We start from the raw sequence: 11,990 nt of genomic DNA, 5'->3' as shown, positions 1-11,990 counted from the left end.
AATCATTAAAACTTGCCATTTCTAGTCAATGTCCTGTTAGGAAAGCTATTCAGACCACAATGAGAGGGAAAATAACAATGAAATTATAGCAGCAGAAGAGAACTGAAACTTGTGAAGTCACAAGTTCCTAATACCCCAATCTTGACTTCTCTCCCAACCAGGCTTACTGTTGTTTAAAATATGGACACAAAGTTATGGAAATTCCATCTCACCCTCTGATATTTAACCCCATATCTCCCAGCTATTGTTAGACTGACCTAGGAGACTAATAACACAGTGCCAAGAAAAGCCTTATATGCTCCACCGTGGTGGCAGTGCAATTGTTGGTTGATCACATATCTCGCAGATGTGCATTCCCTGCACAAGTTTGATCAGCATCTGTGGTGCAAACTCACGTGCATAGTGCAGTCATAGTAGATCATATAAGGCCACTCTTGGCACAATGTTATTAATCTGCCTGGCTCACTCTGAGAATGGCTGGAAGACAAAGGACCAAAACGTTAGTGGACTAGACAGATTTTGCACAGCTGCAACAGACCTATAATCAAAATGTAGGAACAGAAAGAAGGAAAGAAAGAAAGAAGGAAAGAAAGAAAGCATAAAATGCTGTCTAAAAGGAATGAATTATTTAATTATGTATTTTGTTATAAAATAAATAAAAATGCTCATTTTATTACATTTATTGAAAAAACTGTGTATTATTATTCAGTAATGGTTGACATATATGGTAACACCTCTAATTCTTCATGAATTTCAAGGTAAAGGTAGGAAACTGCAAAGAAACCATACATAAATATTTTATTGTTATTGCTGTTATTATTTTTATAAATATCAGAGGTAGTTCTTGTATTAATACTGAAACCAGTGCAAATACAAAGCCCTCATTTCTTAATTAGATAGCAACTGGTATTTTCATCATTCAGGATTTCATTGGTAGTTTGACTGAAACTGTTTTCACTTCCAGATATTCTTCCAGTGACTCTTCTCCACTGAAAACAGAAAAAATATGTTTATTATCTTACAGTTTACAGTTATGTGTGATCATAATTTTTTAAGTGTGAGCTACTCACCAGTCTCTGCCAATTCCTGACATTTTGTATCCACCAAATGGTGTTGAAGACTGAATTGCATTGTAGCAGTTTATCCTGCAAAATATAAAGAAATTGCCTGAATGATATTAAAAAAAACTGACATAATTTAGGCTGTTACTGTATACTGTTTTTAGTAAACAATATTTTATACTGTGCAACTGAACTACTTGAACTGTTTCATTTTGGTCATTTTTTTTTACAAAATTGAGTACATGCTAACAAAATATTATGTGAAGAATGAATAAGTTAAGAGACATTTGTGATGAGTCAAAAGGTAATCAACAATTTCCTTAGGTAGTTATGCAAAATTTTTACTTACCACACAGAGCCAGCTTCAAGAGCATTAGCAACTGCCAGAGCACTGTTAATATCATTTGTGAGGATCCCAGAGGCTAGTCCATAAGTTGTGTTATTGGCTCTTTCAATTACTTCTTCAATTGTTTTGAACTTGATTATACTTTGCACTGGACCAAAAATCTGAAACAGTTTTTAAAGAACTTACGCTCATGATTAACATCACATTATGACTTGTATGTATGCCTTCTAATAATGATGCAATGAATGTCATCAATTTCACAACTGACTCTTCAGCAGCCTTTATGAACCACATTGTATCATAAATAACATATTCTGTTAAAAAGTTAAGATAAATCAAATTATTTTTACAAGAATAGTTATCTAGACAATAATAATGAAATATAGAAACTTGAAGAGTCAAAAGGAAATGTTCCTAGTCTGAAGACAGCTTGGAATGTGTGAATAGTATTACACTTATGTAGCTTGTCTTTAGTAATGTCATTTGGAGAATATGTGACTGTTATTAAATAATTTTTAATAGGCAGCATCTGATGTTATAACTTTGAGCTGACATGGAAGTTGCAGAGAAAAAATTAGCAAGTGTGATACGAATAACAATAATGGAAATTCCTGTATGGAACAATACATAAAATAAGGGAAAAGCAACCATTCTCCTACAGCTGACTGATGTGTGGAGCATAGAAATACATAACAGTAAGCAGTATTCACACTAGTTTCCAAGCTCCTGATCTCTTTCTAGTAAAAGTGCACACACACACACACACACACACACACACACACACACACACACACACACACATTCCTATGGCCAAGGCAGGACCGTGACTATAGGAGTGTGTGTTTGGGTGTTGGTGTGGTTGTGTGTGTGAATGTTTGTTTTTTTCTAGGAAAAGAGCAAGAGCTTCAAAGCTAGCATGCATACTGTTTCCTGTTATGTACTTCTATGCTCCACAAATCGGTCATCTACAGATGGATGTTTCCCTTTCTCTTATATTGCACTGAGTATAATATGAGCAATAGCTAAACAGCTTGATTGAGCTTAAATTTACCAAATCAGGTATAAGTCTAAGGATACCCTTTACAGATGTCAAACAAACCAATGACATTAACAATTAAGTATTGTTTTGTAAATCATTTGTTCTTAATCAAATTAATTGTAATATAGTGATTTTAGTAGGAATGCCACAACTTTCAAGAAAGCAGTTGCATTGTTTGTTATATTCAATATCTCTTCATTATTAAATAATATATGCATGATCACATTAATATTAATGACTAAATAACATTATCTATATTCATAACAATAATGCATTGTTCATAATAAATGTTACTACTTGTCATTACACAAACAGGAATTTTCTGACCATATACTTTCCAGAAAGGATAGTTAATTAGGCATGTTTTCATTTCCTTTTGATTCTAAATTACTTTTTTTATGTGTGATCCAGATTTCTTGAAGCCCTTTGAACCATGAAGAGACAACACTCTATATCCTATACAAGAAGGTGAAATCTATATTTTTTTGTATTGTGCTACTGTGAATTATAGTTCATCTGGAGATCATATTTATTACAGTGTAGTGCAGTAATTTCCATCTTTTTATGTACATAGAAACATTGAGATATAGGACAAATCAAGTCATATCATATTATGGGTACAATTAACTTTATGAACATATTCGTGCAACAGTGAATATTGAGAATCAAACAGTTTAACAGGTAGTACTAACACTATATTTTCTTAATTGAATAGGTTCTTGCATGCTACCACTTTACAAACTTTCTTGCAGATTATAACTATGCCCTGGACCAGGATCCAAGTCCAGAACCTTTTGAGCAGTTGGTCTGCTGACTGAGCTGTCCAGGTGCAGCTGAGCTAATGTACGTAAGTCAGGCCTAGATAACTCAGTCAGTAAATTAATTGTCCATGAAAGGCAAAAGGTTCTGAGCTTAAATCCCAGTCCAGCAAGTACTTTTATTTGCCAGTAAATTTCAGATCAGCTCACACTCTGCTGAAGAGCAAAAATTTGTTCTGGTTACCACTTTATAGTTTACATTCATAGGATAAAACTGTACTTTTGCAACCAAAAAAACAATAAATATTTACAAACAATTTAAAATAACATGATAAACATGTACTGGAAAGTCACCAGCACACAATATCTTATGCCATTAAAAATTCATCAATACTGCAATAGCACTTGTTTCAAAGGTACATGTTAAGAGTTATTTCAAAGTGTGTAATATCTTATGTTGCTTGAATATAGTCAGGTAATTTGTTATAAATCTTTATTCCTGCTTGAAATGGTCTGTTTGGTATCATTTTTATATTAGGACGTTCTGTAAGCAGTTGCAGCTTTTACCTTTTATTGTATGCAGTTAGTGTTAGTACAAACAAGTTTATTTTGGCTGCTTTCTATTTGAATTATATGATCTCCAAGATATATTAGGTATTAACAAGGCCATGTAAGGAGCTGCAACTGTTTAAGTGATTTGGATGAGGTTCTAGAATGAGTATTTTCAACAGTCCTAATAATCCTTTTTTGTGTCATAAAGCACCTTCCCCAACATTCAGTTGGTAGAGCACTTGCCCGCGAAAGGCAAAGATCCCGAGTTCGAGTCTCGGTCGGGCACACAGTTTTAATCTGCCAGGAAGTTTCATATCAGTGCACACTCCGCTGCAGAGTGAAAATCTCATTCTGGAAACATCCCCCAGGCTGTGGCTAAGCCATGTCTCTGCAATATCCTTTCTTTCAGAAGTGCTAGTTCTGCAAGGTTCGCAGGAAAGCTTCTGTAAAGTTTGGAAGGTAGGAGACGAGGTACTGGCAGAAGTAAAGCTGTGAGTACCGGGCGTGAGTTGTGCTTCGGTAGCTCAGTTGGTAGAGCACTTGCCTGCGAAAGGCAAAGATCCCGAGTTCGAGTCTCGGTCGGGCACACAGTTTTAATCTGCCAGGAAGTTTCATATAATTACATATCTTGACAGTGATTTCACCTACGCACAGTATACATTTTTGATTGTTGTATCTGCAACAAAAAGAATTCTAAAGGTTGTACAGTTTCTAGTTTCTTCCTCGACAGAGTTATTTTTTGAATTTCTGAGCACTTCCTTTTTTAAGGCACATAAATGCATTGTAACTGTTTTATCTGCATTTATTATAAGCCTATTTTTCGAGAGTCCCTCTGTAGTCTGTGATACATCCATTTCATTCATAGCTCATTAGCAGCCTTCCTTCTATTTTGTATATTTTGTAGATTCTTTCATCTACAAACTTAATACACTTTTGAATGGGGTAGATGATTTAACTCATTTATGAAAAGTAAGAACAAAAACCTCGAGGTACACATCTAATACAGGGTTATTACAAATGATTGAAGCGATTTCACAGCTCTACAATAACTTTATTATTTGAGATATTTTCACAATGCTTTGCACACACATACAAAAACTCAGAAAGTTTTTTTAGGCATTCACAAATGTTCGATATGTGCCCCTTTAGTGATTCGGCAGACATCAAGCTGATAATCAAGTTCCTCCCACACTCGGCGCAGCATGTCCCCATCAATGAGTTCGAAAGCATCATTGATGCGAGCTCGCAGTTCTGGCACGTTTCTTGGTAGAGGAGGTTTAAACACTGAATCTTTCACGTAACCCCACAGAAAGAAATCGCATGGGGTTAATTTGGGAGAGCATGGAGGCCATGACATGAATTGCTGATCATGATCTCCACCACGACCGATCCATCGGTTTTCCAATCTCCTGTTTAAGAAATGCCGAACATCATGATGGAAGTGCGGTGGAGCACCATCCTATTGACCGTCGGCTGTGGTACGTTTAGCTCCCTGCTTGCTTTATTCGTCGACTTCCGCGGGCTACGCGTGAAACTTGCCCACACGCGTTCAACCATTTCTTCGCTCACTGCAGGCCGACCCGTTGATTTCCCCTTACAGAGGCATCCAGAAGCTTTAAACTGCGCATACCATCGCCGAATGGAGTTATCAGTTGGTGGATCTTTGTTGAACTTCGTCCTGAAGTGTCGTTGGACTGTTATGACTGACTGATGTGAGTGCATTTCAAGCACGACATACGCTTTCTCGGCTCCTGTCGCCATTTTGTCTCACTGCGCTCTCGAGCGCTCTGGCGGCAGAAACCTGAAGTGCGGCTTCAGCCGAACAAAACTTTATGAGTTTTTCTACGTATCTGTAGTGTGTCATGACCATATGTCAATGAATGGAGCTACAGTGAATTTATGAAATCGCTTCAATCATTTGTAATAGCCCTGTATTTTATATTACTGAGTGGCATAAATGTATACTGTATTCCACCACTGACTTCAACTGATAGTTGTCTGTTTTGAAGGTAGGATTTTACTCATTTTATTTTTATTATCTGTTTACTCTATAGTTCCAATTTTGTGTGTGTGTGTGTGTGTGTGTGTGTGTGTGTGTGTGTGTGTGTGCACAAGCATGTATTTGGCCAGGTTTAGTAGTGAATTGTTGCTTATATGAGCCTGGTCATTTATAGTTGCTTTCTCTCTGCTATGGCTTTTTGAATGTGATAGTTTTTTGTATTGGAATGAGACATTTTTTATGTGTTCTCATGGGTGTCACTACCACAAATGTGGATGTTTGTAACTTGTAAAAAATCACAACCAGAAATGTGAAAGAATAATATTTCTGTCAAGCTGGAGAGCACAGAGTTGGATTCTTTTGAAAATAATTTATTATCCAGCTCAGTCATATTTATCTGTAATAATAAAATAATAGGTTATGGCCAGCGCTGTCCATCCTCAGAGCATAAAATACAGGTCATGGTTAAATCCTACCATGTGAAACACCATGAAATTGACAATGTGGTTTCTTCTTGGTGAGACTGAACCACAGCCTCTATTTTATCATCTGAGGATGGTCCACACTGGACCCACCCCATCACTCCATTAGACAAAATAATAAATTATTTTCAGAAAAGTAATATATTTCTTTTAAATATTTTAATTTTTCAAATTTTCCACATCGAGCTGACAACCTTGAAAACGAAAACATCTGTAACTATACCAGCAGACAAAAGTTGTAAGAATAAACTTCAGTATGTTACATTAACTGTTAACCAACATTAATAATAATACTGCTTACATAACATCAATCTTGAGTGTTTACTCCATAAAATGTTAAATAATAACATAAATTCTACTCTGCTCACTTACCTCCTCACGTGCAATTTTCATCTCATCTGTCACATTTGAAAAAACAGTCGGTTTTACGAAATATCCTTTATCGCCATAACGCTCACCACCACATTCCACACGGGCCCCTTGTTCCTTACCAGATTTAATGTAGCTCATTACTCTCTCAAAGATTTCGTCATCAATCTGAAAGTAATACAAATGACATCAAACCAATAAAGACAATATACATGTTTATAATATAAAATTAATGTGGTAAGGTTCATTGAACTAATTTATAGGTGAACTGCTTGTATCATAATATGTTCATTTAGTATATATGAACACTATGTGAAAGTCTAATGCCACAACCTTATATCTTGTGAAAGGAGCATGAATGTAAGATAAAAGAGATTCAGATGTCTAAAGAGTCATTTTCCACTGATCTGCTTGTGAATGAAATAAGACAGAAAATATTGATGTAATGTACACTGTCACACACGACATACAGCAGGTTATGGCATATATACATAAGATGAAGACTAGTATGTGGTATACATCACCAAACATGCTGTCAGGAAATGTTTAACTATCTTTCAGAAAGTTAGCATTCGGAGAACAAGGCTTTGTCAGAAACAGACAGCACACACACACACACACACACACACACACACACACAACCACAGTCCCTGGCAGCAGCAGCCAAACTGCCAGCAGCAGTGCATTATGGCAGAGGCAACCGCATCAGGGTAAGAAGAAGGCTGTGGTGGGGAGGGGAAGAAATAGCAGGGTAGATAAGGTGGAGGTGAAGTGCTGCTGGGAGTGTGCAAGGATGAGGTGGAGAGTAGGGCAGGTAGGTGCAGTTGGGAGGTTAGACAGAGGACGGGGGAGAGAAGGGGGATAGTGGAAAAGGAAAGAAGTAAAAAGACTAAGTGTGTTGGTAGATTAGAGGACTGTGTAGTGCTAAAATGAGAACAGGATAGGGGCTAGATTGATAAGGATAATGACTAATGAAGTATGAGGCCAGGAGGGTTACGGTAACATAGGATATCTTGCAAGGAGAGTTCCCACCTGTGCAATTCAGAAAATCTGGTGTTGATGGGAAGGATCCAGATGGCACAGGCTGTGAAGTAGTCATTGAAATTAAAGACATAATGTTGGGTGGCATACTAAGGAACAAGCTGGTCCAGATGTTTCTTGGCCACAGTGTGTCGATAGCCATTCATGTGGACAGACAGCTTGTTGGTTCCTATGATCATGTAGAATGCAGCACAGTGGCTGCAGCTTAGCTTGTAGATCACGTGACTGGTTTCACAGGTAGCCCAGCTTTGGTGGGATAGGTGATGTTTGTGACTGGACTGGAGTAGGTGGTGGTGGTGGGAGGAAGGATGGGACAAGTCTTGCATCCAGGTCTATTACAGGGATATGAGGCATGATGCAAGGGGTTTGGAGCAGGAGTTGTGTAGGGATGAATTAAATAATTGTGTAGGTTTTGTGGGCATCAAAATACCACTGTGGGAGGGGTTGGAAGGATAATGGGTAGGACAGATTTCAGGGCACCACAAGAGATAGTCAGAACCATGCAAGAATGTAATTCAGTTGCTCCAGTCCTGTGTGTTGCTGTGTCATGAGGGGAATGCTGCTCTGTGGCCAGACAGTGGGATTTTGGAAGGTGTTGGGTGACTGGAAATGTATGGCATGGGAGTTCTGTTTTTGTACAATGGTGGAGGGTAATTACAATCTGTAAAGGCCTCAGTGAGACCTCTGGTATATTTTGAGAGGGGCAGTTCGTCACTACAGATGCGATGGCCGTGGGAGGCTAGGCTGTATGGCAGGGTCTTCTTGGTGTGGATGGGTGGCAGGTGTCAAAGTGGACGTTTTGCTGGTGGTTGGTAGATTTGATTTGGGCAGGGGTACTGACATAGCTCATTTGAGATGGAGGTCAAAATCGTGGCTGGTGGCTTGATCAGTCGAGTAGGACCAAGCAAAGCAAATGGGGGAGCAGGCGTTGAGGTTCTGGAGGAATGTGGATGGGATGTCCTCACCCTTTATCTAGATCATGGAGATGTCATCAATGAATCTGAACCACGTGAGCGGTTTGGGATTCTGGTTGCTTCGGAAGGATTCCTCTAGATGGCCCATAGCTCTGCCCCATATATATTTGTGGGTAAGTCTTCAAAGAAGTAATTGTGGACGAGGATGTAGTTGGTCATGGCAACGAGAAAGGAGATGCCTGGTTTGGAATCCATCAGGTGTTGGGAAAGGTAGCATTCAATAGTGGTAAGACCATTGGCAAGAGGGACATTGGTGTAGAGGGAGGTGGCATCAATAGTGAGAAGCAGGGCACTGTATGGTAAAGGAACAGGAACTATCAAGAGTCGGTGGAGGAAATGGTTGGTATCGTTTATATAGGTGCGTAGGTTGCAGGTAATAGGCTGAAGGTGTAGGTCTATGAGAGCAGAGATTCTCTTAGTGGTTTCACAGCAACTGGCTTCAATGAGGCATCCAGAGTGGTTGGGTTTATGGACTTTGAAAACATGTAAAAGGCAGGAGTGTGGGGAATGGTAGGGTTGAGGAGAGAGATAGGCTCTGTGGAGAGGCTCTAGGATGGCCCACAGGATTTGAGGAGAGAATGTAAATGCTGCTGGATTTCTGGAATGGGGTCACTGAGGCAGGGTTTGTGGGTGGATGACTCTGACAGCTGGTGGAGTCCTTCTGCCAGGTAATCCTTGCAGTTCAAAACAAAAGTAATGGAGCCTTTGTCAGCAGGTGTTATTCTAAGTTCGGTTTCAGTTTTTAGGTGGGGGATTGCAGATCTTTCTGTGGATGTGAGGTTAGTTTGCATGTTGAGGGATTTGGGGAATGATGGTTAGGCAAGGTTCAAGGTTAAGAAATTCTGGAAAGTTAACAGGGGGTGATTGAGGGTAGGTGAGGGGGGGGTCAATCATGGTTGGAAGGAGTAGTGAAATAATTCAGTCAGGTTTCAACATTGGTATTTTGTTGAGTATGGCTGGTAGGTTTGGTGGCGAAAAAATGTTTCCACTGTAGGGACTGGGAGAAGGAGAGAAAGTCTTAAGCACGTCCTGCATGACTGAATTTGGGGGTAGGGCAAGAGGTGAGGCTTTTGGAAAGGACTGATAGATCTGCTGGTGTAAGGCTTTTGGAACAAAGGTTCATGACAGTGTTTCAGGCCTGTTTATCTCCTGGATTCTATGTGGTGGTGGGAGGGAGTTTTGGAGTGTGGGGTAAATGTAGTAGTTTTGCAAGACAGTCTTCATCAGCTATGAGAGAACGTGGGGGAGGCTTGGTGGTTGTTTTAGAGGTAGTGGTCAGTGGTAGTCCAGGGCAGGAGTAGGAAGTGAGCAGGTTGGAGAGGTGTTGTTGTGCATGTAACTCTGGTTCCTGGAGGACAAGAGTTTTAGTGTGTGTTATGGGATCCAGGAATTTGGGATTGCATAGCAGGAGAATTTTATGGATGGAAAAAAGGTATTGGAAGGAGGTTTTGACCTGATTGACATGGCTTTGCAGGACTATGTAAGTGAGGGCTAAGCATTGGCGGAATCTGCACATTTTGAAGTCATTGTGTAAGGAAAAGTGGCAACCAGAGATGGGTAATTTGATGGTAAGGCCATTTGGGGGGATTTCATGTGCCAAGCAACAACGCTCGAACAGTGTGTGGGACCTGAGTTTTGGTTAGGGATAAGTAAACTTTTCTGTATTGACGCAGGTGGGAGGACCAAGGATCCATGGTAGTAGAAAAAATGCTTAAAAATATGTAAATAACATAGAACTACGTCCGAAAAAATTAGCAAAAATACACACAAACACATGAGAAAAATCATAGACCGTATGAAACGGATGGAATGAGGGGAAACAAGGTGAAATCTGACTGAATAACCGATAGTGAAAGACGAAAATGAACTAAAATTGGCATGAAGTCATAATGAGATCAAAGAAAAAAACAATATTTGTAATGTGGATTGCAGATCTATGGTTGGATAAGATTGAAGAAGGAGGATGGCAGATATGACTAGATTAGGTAAAATTAGTAGGTGCAAACTTGGAATACAGAGAGGAAGGAGTGGGGAGGGGGGGGGGGGGGGTTGGAAGGATGAAATACAAGTTCATGTGGCACAGGAAAGGTGCAGGAAATAACACACCAAAATACGTGAGGGTGATGCGGGGAGAGTGATATAAATTAAGGTATTGCATTAACGATATTGGCAAGAGTAATGTGGGACTTGAGATGCTGCACCAACAATCAGTGTGGTCTTGTAGCCGTCTGTTGTGCACAGCCAGGATGGTCGATACAGCGTGGCTCATAAGTAGACCATGCAGTGCAGTTTGTGAGGCAACAAAAGAAACACAGGAAAGGAGAGAAAGAAGGGCAGACACTGAGGGCAGTAATGCATTAGAAAATAGTAACAAAGGAAAACAGCACTGGATAAGGATGGAAGAAAAGCTGTCAGGCACAATCAAACAAAGGGAAATCCAGGATGGAATGTAATAATATAATGAAATGGGTAGTTGCTACTCATCATATGACAGAGATGTTGAATTGCAGAAAGGCACAACAAAAAAACTGTTGGAAAGTTAGCTTTCACCCAACAAGGCCTTTGACAGAAATAGACAAAACACCCACACACATACAAACACACAATCACACACAGACATACACACAAACACAACTCACACAACACACATAACCACAACCTCTGGCAGCAGGAGAATTATGGGAGAGGCAACCAGCTGGGGGTAAGGAGGACACAGTCGCGGGGAGGGTAAGGGATAGCAGAGTGGTAAAGTGCTGCTGGAAGTGTGTAGGGATGAGGTGGAGAGTAGGTAGGGCAGCTAGGTACATACAGAAGGGTAGACGGTGAACAGAGGAGAGGGGGGGGGGGGGGGGTAGCGAAAAATGAAAGAAGTAACAAAACTGGCAACGTTGGTGGAACAGACGACTGTGTAGTGCTGGAAAGGGAACAGGGGAGGGGCTAAAAGGGTAAGGACAATGACTAACAAAGGTTGAGACCATGCAGGGGAGGGGCTAAAAGGGTAAGGACAATGACTAACAAAGGTTGAGACCAGGAGGGTTTAGGTAATGTAGGATATATTGCAGGGAGAGTTCCCATCTGCACAATTTAGACAAGCTGGTGTTGGCGGGAAGGATCCTGATGGCACAGGCTGTGAAGCAGTCATTAAATGAAGGACATCATGTTGGGCATCATGCTCACCATAAGGGTAGTCCGGTTTAGGTTGTAAATCACATGACTGGTTCTACAGGTAGCCCTGCCTTTGATGCGACAGGTGGTGTTTGTGACTGGACTGGAGTAGGTGGTGGTGGGCACAAATATGGGACAGGTCTTGCTTCTAGGTCAATTACAGGGATATGAGCCATGAGGCAAGGGGTTTGGAGCAGGAGTTGT

The 11,990-nt window shown here is 40.1% G+C and overlaps 1 protein-coding gene across 1 annotated transcript in view; it reads right to left on the bottom strand.

Moving 5' to 3' along the window:
• Positions 1-664: 664 nt before the first annotated feature.
• Positions 665-11,990, bottom strand: part of LOC126162834 (aldehyde dehydrogenase 1A1-like) — a 61,183-nt gene continuing 49,857 nt past the window's right edge. The window contains exons 9-12 of the mRNA XM_049919599.1: positions 6,610-6,774; positions 1,411-1,568; positions 1,071-1,145; positions 665-989 (exon numbers count right to left, since the gene is read on the bottom strand). Of these exons, the coding sequence (XP_049775556.1) occupies positions 920-989; positions 1,071-1,145; positions 1,411-1,568; positions 6,610-6,774 (468 nt within the window). The 3' untranslated portion in view covers positions 665-919. The remainder of the gene's footprint in view (positions 990-1,070; positions 1,146-1,410; positions 1,569-6,609; positions 6,775-11,990) is intronic.

This window comes from Schistocerca cancellata, chromosome 1 (genome assembly GCF_023864275.1).
Source record: "Schistocerca cancellata isolate TAMUIC-IGC-003103 chromosome 1, iqSchCanc2.1, whole genome shotgun sequence".
Lineage (NCBI taxonomy): Eukaryota > Metazoa > Arthropoda > Insecta > Orthoptera > Acrididae > Schistocerca > Schistocerca cancellata.
Note: the sequence above shows the minus strand (reverse complement) of the source record. Positions and strands in the feature narration are given on the sequence as shown.